The 19063-nt window shown below is 46.7% G+C and overlaps 1 protein-coding gene across 1 annotated transcript in view; it reads left to right on the top strand.

Annotated features, from left to right (window-relative positions):
* Positions 1 to 19063, top strand: part of ZZEF1 (zinc finger ZZ-type and EF-hand domain containing 1) — a 308587-nt gene that overhangs the window by 230443 nt on the left and 59081 nt on the right. Inside the window, exons 34-36 of the mRNA XM_073590591.1 lie at positions 2317 to 2455; positions 2582 to 2747; positions 3865 to 4127. Of these exons, the coding sequence (XP_073446692.1) occupies positions 2317 to 2455; positions 2582 to 2747; positions 3865 to 4127 (568 nt within the window). The remainder of the gene's footprint in view (positions 1 to 2316; positions 2456 to 2581; positions 2748 to 3864; positions 4128 to 19063) is intronic.

Genomic DNA, 19063 nt, shown 5'->3' with positions numbered 1-19063 from the left:
CAAACACCAGTTACAAGATATTTTGTAAGTGACAAAATTACTGTAACAATGACAGCACATGTGTTTAAAAGACAGCTCATCGAGCTTGTTGTGAAGGACAGTGTACCGTTATCATTATTTGCACGACCAGCTTTTACAGCTCTTAATGGAGAAATGGACCGCAAACTTGGCGTTTCTCTGGAGAGAAAGTATTTGAAAATTAGTGATTGAAGAAAACCTTAATCAAAAGTAAGATATTAAAAAGTCTCTCGAGATGCTTTGTGTTTCTTAAAATGGATGCCTGCACACGACCCAGAGTGAACTATTTTGCTATCAACATTCGATATGTTTGTGACAACAAAAAAATTGTTACTAAGACTCTGCAAGTAAAAGATACTCATGCTCATCACAGCAGCCAGTTTCTCCAGACCTTAGTGGAAAAAGTTCTGCAAGATTATGAACTCAGAAAAGAACAGGTTCTTGCTATTGTAACTCTTAATGATTCAAACATAAGTACAATTAAACTGATGAGTGAGAAAAACGAAGGTGAACAGCATCTAGAAGAACATTTCACATTCAGTATGTTGAAGATAAAAGGTCACGGTCCTGTTCCCATGACAGATGAACAAACAGGATAGAACTACAGAAGAACAGCAAAATGATTCTTTACAATTAGATTAGCTTGTTGATGTTGCTTCATACCTCTTTACTAATGATCACATGCGCTGTGTTGTGTACACTCTGCAGCGGACAATAAGAAATAGTCTACAAGAGGGACATGCTGTAACTGATTAGCAAAGTGAGGAAATTGGCTATTGCTGCCAGAACCCCTCAAATTAATTCAATCTTTAAGAGATGTGCTGGAAAAGGGGCAATTGTGGTTCAAGCCACTTGTAGGGGCAGCACCTATTTAATGATTGAGCGATTGCTTGAACTGAAGCCCTTCCTTGTAGATATGGCCAACCCTCAGGTAACACTACATGAAGGTCAATGGACACAGGTGGCTGAAAAGAAGAAATTGCTTCATCACCCATTTACAGTGACTAAAAAGTTACAAGCTAAGGATTTAACTCCTGGCATTTTCATATAGGAGTGAAAGAACTCATTTTGCCTGTCCCAAAAAGGAGGTTTAATAGCAGATGGCATTGCTGCTTCAGTGAAACAGAGAGACACAGCTATTAGAATATAACATTCTTCTGGCAGCTGTTTATGTGGTTCCGAGTCATCGTACATTGCAGGATGATCAACAGCTTACTAAAGGAAAAGAAGCAAGAGGTCTTGGGTCCTGCCAGTGCTGCTGCTGCCGTTTCTTCATCCTCCTCAGATGAGTTTGATTTCGAAAAGTATTTGGATGAGATGGATCAGGCAAAGCGTTGCTGCAGGGAAAAGATTCCACTTCCGTAGAAAACAGAGTGACCATATTTCAGCAACATTTGTCACTTGCAAAGAAGTAGAAGAGTTCAATCATTCATCAAAACTGACTGTGCACTGCCTTTACACCCTGAAATTGTTAGAGATATTGCCCATGTGGTTACTGCTTTGCCACCGACCCGTTAGTGTAGAGAGGTTGTTCTTTAGCCTTAAAATAATTAGATCAGATTTGAGGTCATCTATGAAGGAGGATCTGATGGAGGCAACACTATTTCTCATAATAAATTCATAGACTGCACAAATGTTGTTCAGTACGTTTTTGTTGAAAACTGTTTTTTTCCGACTTACTGCATAGTGTATAATAAACTGTAAATATGCAAAAGTTTTTTGTTCTAAAGTAATATTCCAATAAATATTTTGTTCTATCTAAATGACTTGATTAATGTATCATAATAATGATTAAAAGTCTGATGTTACCATTTTACTCCTGTAAATTTATCACTTAAACTTGAGCCATGTATGAGGGAGTCTGAGTCTGTGTTATGGAAATTGAGGAGTCAGAGGTTTGGTTTACCGACTCCACAGTCCTGCTGTCAGGTCCGATATTGGCAGGTTAATGATGTTGGACATGACCGATTCCCTTTAATTCACTGGTAAATTGACCACAGTGAAGACAGAATGTTAGCTTGCTCAGGTATCAGAAAGGTACCCCATCCTCATATTTGCACCTATCCTGATCACTGGCAGCTCCTCATAGTATAGGGGAGAAGTTTCTTGTGCCAGTAAAAGACCTGTTCTGCGTGTGAGGGGGGCTCGTAATTGTAGATTAGGGCATCTCTTCCTGTATGTAGGTCTTGTATTTTAATACATCTAAAATGTGATTTCCAGCTGAACAAAACCCTCTTTTAAGCTACAATTTTAGTGATGCATGTGGTGTATATGACTTTGGCTTACTTTTGTTTATAGATGCACTTGTTTATTGCGAGATACTGTGACCTATTGAATGTTGAGATTTCCTGTGATGGATGTGATAAAATTGCACCATGGCACCGGTACAGATGTTTGCAGTGTAATGACATGGATTTATGCAAAACCTGCTACCTTGGTAAGTCTTTGACTTCCTCAAAATTACTTTGCGGTTTTTGAAACACTTTAGTATGATTAAGCTGCTGTCATCGCCATCTTTGGTGTGTTAGTGAAGATTTAATATTGAAATATTAACTTATTACAGGTGGTGTAAAGCCTGAGGGCCACGAGGATCAACATGAAATGGTTAATATGGAATATGCATGTGATCATTGCCAAGGACTTATTATCGGTCATAGAATCAACTGTGAGGTCTGTGATGACTTTGATCTCTGCTACGGATGTTATGCTACCATGAGATACTCTGAAGGGTAATGTGGTTTTATATTACTGTTAACATGAGTGTTTTGGTGCTTTGAGAGTTATTCATCATATATGGAAAAGTGAAAAGTTTTAATTGCTAGAATAGTTTTCAGGACCATTTTTTTTTCTATAGCTGAAAGCCATAGAGATCTAGTCATGTTTCATTAAAGAGTTCTGCTGTCGCTCACAATTGCCAGAATAGGACATATGCATAATACCTGCCAGATTCATCCATCAGGTAGACGCAGGTCTGTAGACGCAATGTCATTGGCGGTGTTCACCGCCTAATCCGAAAGTGATTATTGCTGGTCAGGTCCCATACAGGGACAGCTGTTTTGTATTCTTACTCCTCTCCAAAGCAGAAAAGTGTATTAGTTGGGCCGGTGAGAAGCCTTGTGGTTTAAGAAGGTACTGTTTCTTGTGGCGACTACCAGTTTTTCCAAGGCTATAATGCCAATTGTCTCTTCAGAGAGGAAAAGGACTAGAACTCTAGTGCCACCTATTGGAAGTAGCAATCCTAAAAGTCAATGTCGACCCTTTAACGAGCCTTGTTACATGACTTAGGATTAAAGCCAAGCCAGAATCTCAATTTGCAGACACTGTGTTTCGGGGTACAGTGCAAAGTGAGAGATCTGGTTTGGCTGTGAGAGAGGCGTCTGACCGATATCCAACAAGTATCATTTCTCCTTTGCGGAGAATGACTTGCTAAAACATATCCTAAGTCATGTAACAAGGCTCGTTAAAGGGTCGACATTGACTTTTAGGATGGCTACTTCCAATAGGTGGCACTAGAGTTCTAGTCCTCTTCCTCTCTGAAGAGACAATTTGCATAGTTAGCATATTTCCCAGAGGAGCATTGTGGCTTTAAGTCTCCTCATCTCGACATGCTTAGCATATGCTAGGCTATAAGAAAGAGGAATAAAGCAGACTTATAGGATAGATGTAAAGAGAGAAATTTGGGCGATTAAAAGTGAGAAATTGAAAATGTGTAAATGCCACCAGGATAATTGAAGACCCTATTATTTGTGACTATAAAAGACTCTTGGTTCTGTATATGTAGAAGTTTTAGCAAAGATTGTAACCATAACTGGTTTTTTTTTTTTTTTTTACTTTTTCTGTCATTAGCCATTTGCCTAGCCACACTATCACCATCTATCCAACAGTCACCAATAAAATCAGTGACCGGCAGCGGCTAATCCAACCTTACATACACAACTACTCGTGGCTACTCTTCACTGCGCTGGCTCTCTACTCGTCAGACCTGGCTAGTGGCGAAGAAAAGGAGGGTGACAAGCTTGAGTCCTCTGTTATTTCCAATGCACAGATTTTGCAAGCTAATTGCACGGATTTAGTTGCAAGTTGTCTTATGAAAGCACAGAAAGGAAAGGGTGAGTTTTTCAGGCTTTACATGAAAAGTTATTAAATTTTTTTGTGTTATCACTTACAGGTGCGTCTCACAAAATTAGAATATTAATAAGTAAGCTTATTTCAGTTCTTCGGTACAAAAAGTGAAACTCATAGACTATATAGAATCATTACAAACATGGTGATCTATTTCATAATCGTCATCATTAACAGAAATAAACACTTGAAATAGATCACTCTGTTTGTAATGACTCTATATGAGTTTCACTTTTTGTATTGAAGAACTGAAATAAATTAACTTTGTGATCTAATTTGTGAGAAGCACCTGTATATCTTAACCCCTGTATATGTACAGTGCATGTCGGGTCTCTCCCTTTGATGTGGGCTCCGGCAATGATTTAAACAGCTGACATGTGCCCCTAAGAGCCACTGGTGGAATCTCGATCCACCCACAGCTGTTAATAATCTGGTAAATGCCACTGTCAATCTCTGACAGCGGCATTTAACATGATTGCATCGGAAGCATGTCACTAATCTCATCCATCGGCGCCTTTGTCACATGACCGCGCGTCACCGATAAGTTGGCATGACAACCCGGGGTCTGCAGGAGACACCTGTGGTTGTCATTGCCAGATGGCTATGAGCTCCACCCAGCAGTCAGCACTCATAGCAACTGAGCATTTCTGCTACATAGAGCAGAGACTATTGAAGCAAGTGTAAAGTAGGAAAAAAATATTTTTAAAAATATATTAAAGTTTAAATCGCCCCCCTTTCGCTCCATTCAAAATAAAACTAAAAAAAAATACACATCTGGTATCTCCACGTTCAGAATCGTCCGATCTATCAATATATAAGAAGAATTAATCCGATCGATAAACTGCATAGTGAGAAAAAAAAGTAAAAACACCAGAATTACGTTTCTCTCCTTTGCCTCAATTGGGGGGACACAGGATCATGGGTGTTATGCTGCTGCCCTAGGAGGCTGACATTAAGTTAGTACAAAGAAAGTTAGCTCCTTCTCTGCAGTATACACACTCATGCTGGCTTCCAAAGAACCAGTTCATGCTTAGTGTCCATAGGAGGCACAGGGGTCTGGTCTTCCGACCAAAAATCCTTATTTATTTTAATTTTTAACTTTTCAATTTTTGTGATTTTTACTTTTTTGTTCGCATGACGGGGCGACAGATCCTTTCAAGGCTCCGATCTCCCCAAGCCCACAACAGGCGGGAACGTGGAGTGTCGCCTCCACGTACCCCCTTCTGCACCGTGGGACGCCATGCCTGGGCTGATTTTTAGGGGCGATGGGTCCCTTAAAGGGCACCGATCTCCCCACACCTTCAACAGATGAGCACTTGGAGTATCGCCTCCATGTACCCTTTTCTGCAGCCAGGCCTAATTCCGGACAACCAGCCCTGTCCATCCTAAGGGATTGAACCCCTTGTATGTACAGAGGCACTTTTTTTGGAGTCCGTGCAGCCCCCACTGCACCACCACTGTTAAAGCGGATGATGCAAGGAGGCAGACGGTCCCTTTCCACCTCCCTAATAAAGGGATGGTGGATTGAGGCTTCTCCCTTTTATCCCTGCACCGTCCAAAACCAGCAGCGACAGCAGGAGGACTTGCTGTATCCTGACCAGCTGCATTTTCTGCCACCCGGCAGCTTCTCCGGGTAAGTGCCGGGGCAGGGGGGCTCTGAGCAGACTGTCCGAGGCGGCGCTAGCATTGGGGTCCCATTCTGGCAGCGGGGGGACCAACATCCGGCTCTTATCCCGTTAGGCACCGAAAATTTAGCCCCCGGCTTCGGCCTTGTGCAGGCCGCAGCTGGAGACTCCGCCTATGCTATGACGCGCTTCTGCGGCTCCGCCCACTATTCTGGCGCTTCTCTTCCAGGATGAGAAGCGCCTATGCAGATCTCGGCGGCCATCTTTATCCTTCCCGTGCCGCCTCCGAATACAACCTGTCGTTCGGAAGCGGCTTTCTGGCACAAGGATCCAGCGCTAACCCAGGGCTGCCCATCAGAAGTGCTACACTGCAATAAGAGACAGGGGACACAAGATCTGGGTAATGGAGCGCTGCACTGTCACTCCCCCCTCCCCCCCCCCCTTGCAGTGTCCCATACTCTGTAGGAATCCCTATAAAAGGGGCACATAGAGGGATACATCATGTCCCAGCCTAAGGCACCTGGAAAATCTCATAAGACTTAGTCTTTGTATCTTCTTGTACACTACCGTTCAAAAGTTTTGGGTCACCCAGACAATTTTGTGTTTTTTCCATGAAAACTCACACTTTTATTAATCAAATGAGTTGCCAAATGAATTTTAAATCTAGTCCAGACACTGACAAGGTTCGAAAAAAAGATTTTTTTTGTTTGAAATAATAATTTTCTCCTTCAAACTTTGCTTTTGTCAAAGAATGCTCCCTTTGCAGCAATTACAGCATTGCAGACCTTTGGCATTCTAGCAGTTAATTTTCTGAGGTAATCTGGAGAAATTTCACCCCATGCTTCCAGAAGACCCTCCTACAAGTTGGTTTGACTTGATGGGCACTATTTGCGTACCATACTGTCAAGCTGCTCCCACAACAGCTAAATGGGGTTGAGATCTGGTGACTGCGCTGGCCACTCCATTACAGATAGAATACCAGCTGCCTGCTTCTTCCCTAAATAGTTCTTGCATAATTTGGAGGTGTGCTTTGGGTCATTGTCCGGTTGTAGGATGAAATTGGCTCCAATCAAGCGCTGTCCACAAGGTATGTCATGGCGTTGCAAAATGGAGTGATAGCCTTCCTAATTCAAAATCCCTTTTACCTTGTACAAATCTCCCATTTTTCCAGCACCAAAGCAGCCCCAGACCATCACATTACCTCCACCATGCTTGACAGATGGCATCAGGCACTCTTCCAGCATCTTTTCAGTTGTTCTGCATCTCACAAATGTTCTTCTGTGTGATCCAAACACCTCAAACTTGGATTTGTCTGTCCATAACACTTTTTTCCAAGCTTCCTCTGTCCAATGTCTGTGTTCTCTTGCCCATATTAATCTTTTCCTTTTATTAACCAGTGTCAGATATGGCTTTTTCTTTGCCACTCTGCCCTGAAGGCCAGCATACCGGAGTCACTTCTTCACTGTAGATGTTGACACTGGCGTTTTGCGTGTACTGTTTAATGAAGCTGCCAGTTGAGGACCTGTGAGGCTTAGATTTCTCAAACTACAGTCTCTAATGTACTTGTCTTGTTGCTCAGTTGTGCAGCGGGGCCTCCCACTTCTCTTTCTACTCTGGTTAGAGCCTGTTTGTGCTATCCTTTGAAAGAAGTAGTACACACCGTTGTAGGAAATCTTCAGTTTCTTGGCAGTTTCTCGCATGGAATAGCCTTCATTTCCAAGAACAAGAATAGACTGTTGAGTTTCACATGAAAGTTCTTTTTTTCTGGCCATTTTGAGAGTTTAATGGAACCAAAAAATGTAATGCTCCAAATTCTCAACTAGCTCAAAGGAAGGTCAGGTTTATAGCTTCTCTAATCAGCCAAACTGTTTTCAGCTGTGCTAACATACTTGCAGAAAGGTTTTCAAGGGTATTCTAACCATCCATTAGCCTTCTTACACATTTAGCAAACACAAAGTACCATAATAACACTGGAGTGATGGTTGTTGGAAATGGGCCTCTATACACCTATGAACATATTGCATTACAAACCAGACATATGAAGCTAGAATAGTCATTTTCTACATTAACAATGTGTACAGTGTATTTCTGAATCATTTAAAGGGAACGTGTCACCTTATTTTTGGCATATGATATGCGGCCTCAGCCATCAGGGGCTTATCTACAGCATTCTGTTATGCTGTAGATAAGCCCCCGATATAACCTGAAAGATAAGAATAACGAGTTAGATTATACTCACCGGGGGGAGCGGTCCGGTGCGGTGGGTGTCCCGGTCCGGCGCCTCCCATCTTCTAGCGATGATGTCCTCCTTCTTACTTCTGCCTCGGCTCCTGCACAGGTGTACTTTATCTTCCCTTTATCTGCCCTAAAGTACTGCAGTGCGCAGGCGCCAGACCTCTCTGACCTTTCCCGGCACCTGTGCACTGCAGTACTTTAGTCTGCCTTAAATAGGGCAGATACAGTACGCCTGCGCAGGAGCCGCTGCAGAAGTAAGAAAGAGGACGTTATCGCCAGAAGATGGGAGGCGCCGGACCACGACCCCCATCGGACCGGACCAGACCCCCGGGTGAGTATAATCTAACTTGTTTTTCTTATCTTTCAGGTTACATCGGGGGCTTATCTACAGCATCACAGAATGCTGTAGATAAGCCCCTGATGGCGATGGTCGCATCTCATAGGCCAAAAATGAGGTGAGAGATTCCCTTCAATGTTAGCTTCATTGGGAAAAACTGTGCTTTTCTTTCAAAAATAAGGAACTTTCTAAGTGACCCTAAACTTTTGAACGGTAGTGTAACTCCTGCCAGTCTGCATTTCCTAAAGCTCAGAGTTCGCTGCTCTGCAAAGCCTGTGACCCCAAATACGCTCAGGAGCCTCCCACTGCCACCGAACCCAGTGTACTTCGTCCCCCTAAATGGGTTTTGTCACTGTCGCAATCCATGGCTCTTTGGCCAAATCGATTTAATCCCTCCTTAATGCTGCTGTGGATCGCATCGTTTGCATGACTGACGTAGATGGATCCTCCCCTACACGGGAACCTTCGGCTAGCAGGGGCCACATGTGCTTTAGAAACGTACAGTTGTCTACAAAACAAATCCGTAGTTCGTCACCCGAGCTATCGCGTGCCTTGGCGTCCGTGAGCTCCATTTTTCGCTCTCTCTCTCTCTCTCTCCTCCAGAGGTTTGTAGCGAACACGACTGAGTATGAATCTGACATTTCCTTGGATCTGGATTCACCAGATTTTCAGAAAACGGTAGATTCACTGATTGAGGCTGTCAACCAGACTTTGAAGGTTGACTAAGACTCCGGCTCCGTGCCGGGAACATGCTGTGTCCTTCAAGAGGACTAAACGCCCTCATAGAGCATTTGCCATTCACCCAGAGTTTTGGGCTATAGTTAATCGTCACAGGGAGCGACCGGATAAACGCTTCATAGGACAAGGATCTCTTGATTCGAAGTATCCTTTTTTTCCCTTCACCCATGACAGCACCACCTGAGAGAGGGATCCGCCCCGCCAGGACAGGAACCTACTGAGACATAAGGGGCGGCACCTCTCCCCCGCTTCAGTTGGGTTCCTGTCCTGGAAGGAATCCCACTGTGGCGGTGCCTGTCATGGGCGAAGAGAAAGATAAAGACCCAGGCCCGTCCAGGCTTACCTGTAGCGCCGGCCGTCGGGTCCTGGAAGCGCAGTCCCCGGGGTCCCTGGGGCTCCGGGTTCGTGCGGGCGTGGATGGGATCCCGGTGGCTCCGGGAAGCCCCCACCGCGCCGCCCTCCCCTCGCGCACGCCGCATCTCGATCCCCGTGGTAGGGGAAAGACGCTGGCGTCTTCCGGCCGCTGACGTCAGCGGCGCTTGGAATGCTGGGTGCGCCGGCTGACGTCAGCAGAAGGCGACGGTGTAATGGCGCCGGGTGCGACGCCGGCCGGCTTTCTGAAGCGCTGGGCCGGCGGTTGCAGGGGGGAGGGGAGGAAGACGCTCACCAGGCGGAGGCATGCAATTTAAAAGGAGAAAGACAGCTGTAGATCGGCGGTGCAAGATGGAGTCCGAGCAGGAACGTTCAGCGTCCCTGCCTCCCTCACAGCCCTCTGGCAGAAAGCATGGAAGCCATTCAAGCAGCAGTCGCCCCAGCCGCAGGTCGGGGCACTCCTCAAGGTCCAAAGAGCGCGGGTCAGGTGCTCCGACGCAGCCTCCAAATCCGGTACCCTTGATTACGGGTGGTGAGTGATCTTCGTGAATGTCAGCAGTATATTAATAGGGGGTTTTTCTATTGTATGCTTCACCCTGTAGGAAAGGCCCAGAAAAGCAGGAAGCAAGAAGAACAATAGGGATTGTGCTATATGTAAATCTCCCCTAGCAAGAGACTGGCAAAAAGATCTCTGTGCTTCGTGCATTCAGCGGACTATGGCGGAGGAAGCGCCTAGTTTCGCAGCCAATCTAATATCTGCCCTCAGGTCAGAAATGGAAGGCTCAATTAAGTCCTTATTGAAAAAAGGGAAAAAAAGCAGGAAGGATTTCCCTAGTTCCCCCTCAGATTCCGCATCAGTATCATCTCAGGCGGAAAAATCATCCTCCTCAGACACCTCAGATAGTGACACAGGGGGTAAGCCATGTTTCCCTGTAGAAGATACAGATGCCCTCCTAAAGGCCATTAGAACCACAATGGGCCTACAGGAAGAAAGGGCGGCTAAAACCCTAGAGGACGTCATGTTTGGGGGGCTTCAGGAGAGGAAAAAACGAACCTTTCCAGTAAACGCGAAAATCCAGGCGCTTATTGAGAAGGAGTGGAAAAAGCCTGAAAAATCGGGGGCCCTTCCATCCGCCTCTAAGAGACGATACCCCTTTGAATACAAGGATACGGAAATATGGGACAAAGTCCCAAAAATAGATGCAGCGGTGTCCAGGTCTTCCAAAAGGTCGGCCCTGCCCTTGGAAGACGCAGGGGTTCTTAGAGACCCGCTAGACAAAAAAGCGGACTCATATTTGAGGCACGCATGGGAAGCGACAGCAGGAGGTCTTAAGCCGGCGATAGCGGGCACCTGCACGGCACGCTCCCTCATGATCTGGCTGCAGCAGTTAGAAGAGAAGCTGGCGTCAAGGGTCCCAAGAGAGAAGATCTTATCAGACATGTATCTCTTGCACGGGGCAGCGGCTTTTCTGGCAGATACCTCGGCGGACTCTATGCGATTGACAGCCAGAGCAGCGTCACTATCAAATGCTGCTAGACGCGCGTTATGGCTTAAGGGCTGTCCGGGTGACCTTCAGTCCAAGGCCAAATTGTGCTCTCTCCCCTGCGATGGCCGATTCCTGTTCGGCAAGAACTTGGACGATATTCTGGAGAAAGCAGGCGATAAGAAAAAAGGCTTCCCCAGATTCCCTATGGATCAGAGGAGACAGCCCTTTCGGAGGGGGAGATTCAATAGAGGGCGTCCTCCCGCTGACAGAAGAAGATGGGAGGATAAAAAGAAGAAAGAATCAGGGTTTATGTTTGGTGGAGGCACCTCCACCTCCAAAAAGTCACCACAGTGACGCCAGTATTCCAGTAGGAGCGAGATTGGCACTCTTTTTCCAGGCCTGGGAAAAGATCTCCTCCAACACCTGGATTCTGAGCATCCTAAAAGAAGGCCTGAAAATCCCCTTTATTCGTCAGCCAAAATCCGTGGTCGTCATCACACCTATCAGGAAGATGACCGAAGAACAACTGGCCTTAGAAACAGAAATCCTGAGCCTGATAGACAAGCGGGTACTGTCCGAGGTGCCACGCTTACAGGAAGGAAAGGGGTTTTATTCACCCCTTTTCCTAATAAAAAAACCGGATCAGTCGTTCAGGACAATCATAAATCTCAGACGCCTCAATCTATGGATAAAGAACCCGACCTTCAAGATGGAATCAGTAACTACGGCAGTGAAGCTGCTACATCAAGATTGCTTCATGGCCGTAGTCGATTTAAAGGATGCGTATTACCACATCCCTATCCATCCAGATTACCAGAAATACCTGAGGGTAGCGCTTTATATTCAGGGCACACTAAGGCACTTTCAGTTCAGGGCTCTTCCGTTTGGCATATCCATAGCCCCGAGGGTCTTCACCAAGGTCATAGCGGAAGTGACAGCCTTTCTCCGGATTCACGATACGGTCATAATACCATACCTGGACGATTTTCTTATAGTGGGCAGTTCAGAGGACCACTGTACAGCACAGCTGACTCAGGTGATCAACACCTTGCAAGAGTTAGGGTGGATAGTCAATTTCAAAAAATCAAAATTACAACCCCTAAAGAAACAGACCTTCCTAGGATTTATACTGGACTCAGAAAGGCAAGAGTGTCTGCTCCCAGAGTCCAAGATAGAGAAGGTGCAAAATCTGGCCTTGGCGGGCCGAAACCCACCATGTATGACATTAAGAAAAGCAATGTCCCTGCTAGGTACCCTAACATCCTGTATTCCGGCGGTCAGGTGGGCTCAGTTTCACACCCGGCAACTCCAGGGGGAGATACTAAGAGCACAAAGATCGCTAAGAGGGCGTTTGGAAGGAAAGCTGGAGCTTTCCTTAAAAACCAGAGACTCTCTCAACTGGTGGTTGAACGAGACAAATCTGACCTTAGGAATACCATGGGACAGACAGGCGACAGATATAATTTTAACAGATGCAAGCTCCTCGGGGTGGGGGGCACACCTAAGGGGCCTCATAGGTCAGGGTTCCTGGACACCTCAAGAAAGGAAGGCATCCTCCAACCTGAGAGAACTGTGGGCAGTGGGCAAGGCCCTAAACCACTTCATTCCGCTACTCCAGGGTCGAGATGTACGCATCATGTCAGACAACAAGGTAGCAGTGGCATACATCAACCACCAAGGAGGGACAAGATCACACTCCTTAATGGAAGCAGCAACAGACATTCTGAGCAGTGCAGAGGATCACCTACACTCCGTGACAGCCCTACACATAAAAGGGGCAGAAAACATAGAGGCAGATTTCCTGAGTCGCAATACCCTGAGGCAAGGAGAATGGGCGCTAAACCGATCCATTTTTCAAAAGTTAATTCAGCTTTGGGGGGAACCGGTGATAGACCTCTTTGCAAACAAGCACAACAGGCAAACAGAAAGGTTCTGCTCTCTAAACCCAAGGGAAAACCCATGGGCAGTGGACTCATTGCACATCCAGTGGAACTTCAGACTGGCTTACGCGTTCCCCCCAGTAGCTCTGATCCCGACTGTGGTAAGAAAAATCAGAAACGATCAAGCCAGGGTGATTCTAATAACTCCATTTTGGCCAAAAAGGCCCTGGTTCGCTCTGCTACGGAAGATGTCCCTCTCCGATCCTTGGGTTCTGCCAGAAATCCCGGACCTACTAGTTCAGGGTCCAATATTGCACGCTCAGGTCAAAGGATTCCATCTGACGGCGTGGAATTTGAAAGGTCGCTTTTAATAGATAGGGGGTTCTCCCCTGGGCTGGTGGCCACTCTGCTAAAAAGCAGGAAACCGGTGACTACTAACATCTACGGCAGAACATGGGATAAGTTCCTACAGTTCTTGGGTAAGCCGTTAGGGAAAGAACCCCCGATTAGTGACATCCTAGAGTTCTTACAATCTGGGTTGCAGATGGGGTTAGCAGTAAACACACTTAAGGTTCAGGTGTCGGCACTAGGGGCGCTCTACAATTGCAAACTGGCATCAGATAGGTGGATAGCCAGATTTATTAAATCCTGCCATAGAGCTAGGCCTATTCCAATACCTAGAATAGCCCCCTGGGATTTAAACCTGGTGTTAGAAGCCCTTACAAAAGAACCGTATGAGCCATTACATCAGCTACCCCTAAAGTTTTTGACCCTAAAAACGATCCTGTTAGTAGCCCTCACATCAGCCCGCAGGATAAGCGACTTACAGGCTCTCTCAGTAAATCCTCCTTATACGCAAGTCTTTCAGGATAGGGTAGTGTTAAGAACAGACCCCAGTTATCTGCCCAAGGTAGTGTCAGATTTCCATCGGGGTCAGGAAATTGTTCTTCCATCCTTTTGCGAAAATCCAAAAAATCTGGGGGAGGAAAAATTCCATAGTCTGGATGTTAAAAGAGCTCTCGTAGAATATATATCTGCCACTAGCCAGTGGAGGAGGTCACAGTCCCTATTCGTAGCTTTTCAGGGTGCCAGGAAAGGCTATGGGGTTTCAAAAGGGACTATTGCTAGATGGATCAGGGAAGCCATTAGTGTAGCCTATTCAGCTAGTGGTATCCCGATTCCTGACGGCATCAAGGCTCATTCCACCAGAGCCGTGGCGACCTCCTGGGCTGAAAAGGCAGAGGTATCAATCGAACAAATTTGTAAGGCCGCTACCTGGGCCTCACCTTCAACCTTCTTTAAGCACTATAGATTAAATCTATCCTCCTCTGCTGACTTAACCTTTGGTAGAAGGGTGCTGCAAGCGGTGGTCCCTCCCTAAGGTGTTTCGAAGTCTCCAAAAATCTCTCAGGTGGTGCTGTCATGGGTGAAGGGAAAACCACCATGGTTACTTACCGGTAGCCGGTTTTTCCGGAACCCATGACAGCACCCGTACATTCCCCCCCCTTTTTCACTGTATGGGTGTGCACAATTAGTAGGGTGTTTTGAGTGTTGTGGTGTTGGATTAAACATGTAACTAACCGGGAAGTCCTCTCAATGCTCTGTAACCCAACTGAAGCGGGGGAGAGGTGCCGCCCCTTATGTCTCAGTAGGTTCCTGTCCTGGCGGGGCGGATCCCTCTCTCAGGTGGTGCTGTCATGGGTTCCGGAAAAACCGGCTACCGGTAAGTAACCATGGTGGTTTTCAGCTGATCTGAGGAAAGATTGGGCTGAATCTCCTGTAGTAGACCCGTCAGTGTCTCCAAAACCCTTCTATCCCTGCCTGATGGATCTTCCATTAAAAATCCCATGGACTGTCAGAAAATTTTCTCTCGCTCTGTCTTCGAGGCCTCTGGTTTGGCTCTCTATCCATCTTTAACAGAGCGTGCGTAGCTAAAGCAATGATCTCCTGGTTGGATACCTTGGCTAATTACATTCAGAGCAGTCATTTTCTCCCACAGGCAGAGCATTTGGCCAGCCAGATTTCTTGGGCATGTGATTAACTAGTACACACATCTTTGGATGCGGTTAGCTGTGCTGCTCTGTCAGCGGCAAATGCCATTACGATCAGAAGGGCTTTATGGCTCAGAGAATGGAAAGCGGACTGCGTTTAAAAAATAGTCTGACATCCCTTCCTTACCAGATTGGCCGTTTATTTGGCGAGAAGCTGGATCAGCTGATCTCCGATGCTACGGGAGGAAAGAGCAAATTTCTTCCTCAGCAGAGGTTCAGGCGTCCTTTTCGGCGTCAACAACATATCCATTTCCGAACATTTTGGGCAAATCCGGGCTGGTCCAATACCAGTGCTACTTCCGGATCAGGGCGCCCACCACGCAGGGACTGAGGATCCCATGCCCTCCTATAGGCCCAAACCGGCAATGGAAGAGTCAACCAAAACAGTCTAGATCTAAGAGATCTAGGTCTCAGATTTTCTGCCTAATGACTCCTGGCTTTATCCAGTAGACACCAGCTAGGTAGGCGGCCACCTACTTCTGTTTCGTCAGGCCTGGCTTTCCGTCGTCCACGACGAATAGGTCAGAGACTTAATGTCTTCCGGATACAAAATCGATTTCTCTTCGCGTCCGTCAACACGTTTCTTCCCTTCCCATCCTCCAACGTCAGAGGTGAAGGGAAAAGCTGTTGCCTATCCATATATTGATTGCGTCACGATGGCGTCATTGTCCCGGTCCCAGAAAATGAAAGGTTCGAGGGATTCTACTCAAAGCTATTCGTTGTCCCAAAAAAGGACGGAAAGGTGAGACCCATACTAGACATCAAACTTCTAAACAAGTTTGTCAAGGTCCGTCATTTCCGCATGGAGTCTCTGTGTTCGGTCATTACTTCAATGGAAAAAGGGGAGTTTCTGGCATCCATCGACATTCGGGATGCTTACCTGCATATCGCGATACCCCCCCCCACCACCACCACCACCAGAAATTCCTGCGTTTCATCAATCGAGAACAGCATTTTCAGCTCATAGCCTTGCCCTTCGGCCTCGCTACCGCCCCAGAGTGTTCAGAGTCGTTCTGCCCTATCTGGACCACCTTCTAGTCAAGGGTCAGTCTTTCCACGACTGCGCGGAGTCCGTTTGTATCACTTGCGATACCCTTTCTCACCTGGGCTGGCTGATCAACTTAAGCAAGTCTTCCCCAGTCTCATCCCAGCAGATATCCTTTTGAGGCATGACCCTGGACGCCTCTTGAGGATTGGTGATTATCCCTTGAGTCAAGGTCCTAGCTTTTCAACAAGGAGGCCCGCACACTTTGTCAATCATCCCCTCAATCAGTCCGGTTTACTATGAGGGGGGGGAAATGGTGACAGCAATGAAAACGGTTCCTTTCGTGCAGCTACACCTTCGTCCCCTGCAGCATGCTCTTCTAGCGGCTTGGGACAGGAACCCCTTCTCCCTCGACCTCTGGTACAGTTTATCCCTGCGGGTCAGGCAGGCTCTCAGATGGTGGACTCAACCAGGGGAAGTCCTTTCCCCCAGTTCAATAGCTAGTGGTGTCTACCGATGCCAGTCTTCTGGGCTGGGGAGCAGTCTTTTGTCCCCACACCGCTCAGGGCCGCTTGTCAATAAGGGAATTGAGGCTCCCGATCAATGTCATAGAGATCCGAGCGATATGGCTAGTCCTGCCGCAGTTCAATTATCTTCTGGCAGTTCACCCAATCTGAATTTAATGGGACAATGCCACAGCTGTGGCATACATCAATCATCAAGGGGATACCCGCAGCAGGACGGCCATATGCGAGGTAACTCACATTCTCCGATCGGCAGAGAGGAACCACTCGGTAATCTCAGCAGTGCACATACCAGCTGTAGAAAACTGGATGGCAGACTTCCTCAGCCGTCAGGGTCTCACCTCGGGGGTACTGGGAACTTCATCCGGATGTTTTCCAACAGATCTTTCTTCGCTGGGGGATCCCGAATGTGGAACTGATGGTGTCCAGACTGAATGCCAAAATTCCTGAGTTTATAGCTCGGTCTCGAGATCCAAGAGCCATCAGAGTGGATGCTCTGGTTCTTCCGTGGCGCCAGTTCAGTCTTCCGTACATTTTTTTCCCCCGCTGCCGATACTTCGGAGAGTCATCAAGAAGATCAAGGCGGAGGGGGTTCCAGTGATCCTGGTCTCTCCGGATTGGCCATGCCGGGCGTGATTTTGGAGTTAGTGCGCCTCATCGTCGACGTGCCCTGGTGATTGCCGGATCGTCCAGATCTGCTCTTCCAGGGTCCAATTTGCCACCAGAACTCAGCGGCCCTGGGTTTAACAGCTTGGATGTTGAATCCTGGGTTCTGACCCAGGCTGGTTTTTCACAACAGGTCATTTCTACAATGAATAATGCTCGTAAACCTGCGTCAGTATGCATTTATCACCGTACCTGGAAGAAATTTTTTGTATGGTGCAAGGATCGTGGACGTCCTCCTCTCGTCTTCTCTATTCCCACCATTTTAGAGTTCCTACAGGCCGGTCTGGACTCGAGACTAGCGCTCGGCTCTCTCAAGGGCCAGATCTCCACCTTATTGGCCTTACTCCAGCGTAGGATCGTGACAAAACTTCAGGTGAAGACTTTCATGCAAGGGGTTTCACATGTGGTACCCACCGATCGCATGCCTTTAGATCCTTGGGACCTCAACTTGGTCCTGGGAGTCCTACAGGAAACTCCCTTTGAACCACTTCAGGACATTTCTCTGACCTTTCTGTCCTGGAAGGTCGCCTTTCTCGTTGCGATCACATCAATCAGGCGAGTTTCGGAGCTAGCCGCTCTGTCCTGTTGGGTGCCTTTGCTTATTTTTAATCAGGACAAGGTTATCCTCAGGCCGTCATCATCATTTTTGCCCAAGGTCATCTCATCTTTCCACCTTAACAAGGACATTGTTCTTCCTTCATTTTGTCCGGCTCCAGTTCACCGGGTGGAAAGGGCTCTCTGCACTTTGGATGTAGTCAGATCTCTGAGAAGGTACGTCTCAAGGACGGCGTCCTTCCGAAGGTCGGATGCTTTGTTCGTGCTTCCTGAGGGTCACAGGAAGGGTTTAGCCGCTTCAAAGGCCACAATAGCCAGGTGGATTCATTCCACCATTCAGGAGTCCTACTGCGTCAAAGGTAAACCTATCCCAGCGGGGATCAGGGCACACTCCACTCGGTCAGTGGGGGCTTCTTGGGCCATTCGGTATCAGGCGTTTTCCTACCCAGGGACTGCTATGGGACGTCCCATGGTCCTTTGTCCCTCAATGAGTCGAAGGAGAAACAGGGTTTTTTTTTTTTTTTTGTACTCACCGTGAAATCCCTTCTCTCCGAGCCACTCATTGGGGAGCACATGTCTTTAAATTGACATGTTTGTACTCTTATATGTTGTTAATGATCTACTGCTTTTGCACTGAACTGGTTCTCTAGGAGCTGGCATGAGGGTGTATACTGCAGAGGAGGAGCTAACTTTCTTTGTATTACTTTAGTGTCAGCCTCCTAGTGGCAGCTGCATAACACCCATGGTCCTGTGTCCCTGAATGAGTGGCTTGGTGAAAAGGATTTTACGGTGAATGCACAAAAAGATCATAACTTTTATGCAGGTCACTACAACACACTGATCTCATCAAGACATTTTTTTTATGTACAGAGGGGGTACAGTCTCACTGAAACAGAAAAGGGCCTTCCTCCAAACAGTTGTCACAAAGCTGGAAGGATGCAGTTGTCTAACATAAAACCTAGCAAGAAAAAATAGTAAACCTGATAACATTCAGTCCTCCAAATTAATGAGCTATGTATAACCTTGCCCAGTCTGTCAGCTTTTGCCTATGGACAGTGTACGCAAAAAGGTGTCAATAAGTGGTGTGAGCGGGGTTATACAGAGCTCCATGTCCAGAGAGCTAGTAGATCTGCAGGAGATAAAATGGGAAGTTTATCAAAACTGCAGCAAGCATCCCAGTAAGTGACACTTTACTGGAATCATGAGTTCTGCCCCTACACCATGCTGCTCTCAGATGGGGTAGAGAACACCTGGTGAGAGATTCCCTTTAAAGTATATGAAGGCCTTAAGTGCTGAGGATTGTGTTAATGCGTATCATTTGAAAGTTTTCCATCCCTTAGTGGATTAGTGAAATATACATTTAAAGGGAGTTTCGCTTCTGGACAACCCCTTCTTAACTGCTTCACTACCCCATATAAAATAAAAATAACGATATTCTTAACTCCTGGACTGTTGCCCGTTCTGTGAA

This window comes from Dendrobates tinctorius, unplaced genomic scaffold, assembly GCF_039654945.1.
Source record: "Dendrobates tinctorius isolate UK_male_01 unplaced genomic scaffold, ASM3965494v1 ptg000117l, whole genome shotgun sequence".
NCBI classification, from domain to species: domain Eukaryota; kingdom Metazoa; phylum Chordata; class Amphibia; order Anura; family Dendrobatidae; genus Dendrobates; species Dendrobates tinctorius.
The sequence above is the reverse complement of the archived record's forward strand: the minus strand, read 5'-3'. Positions and strand labels throughout refer to the sequence as shown.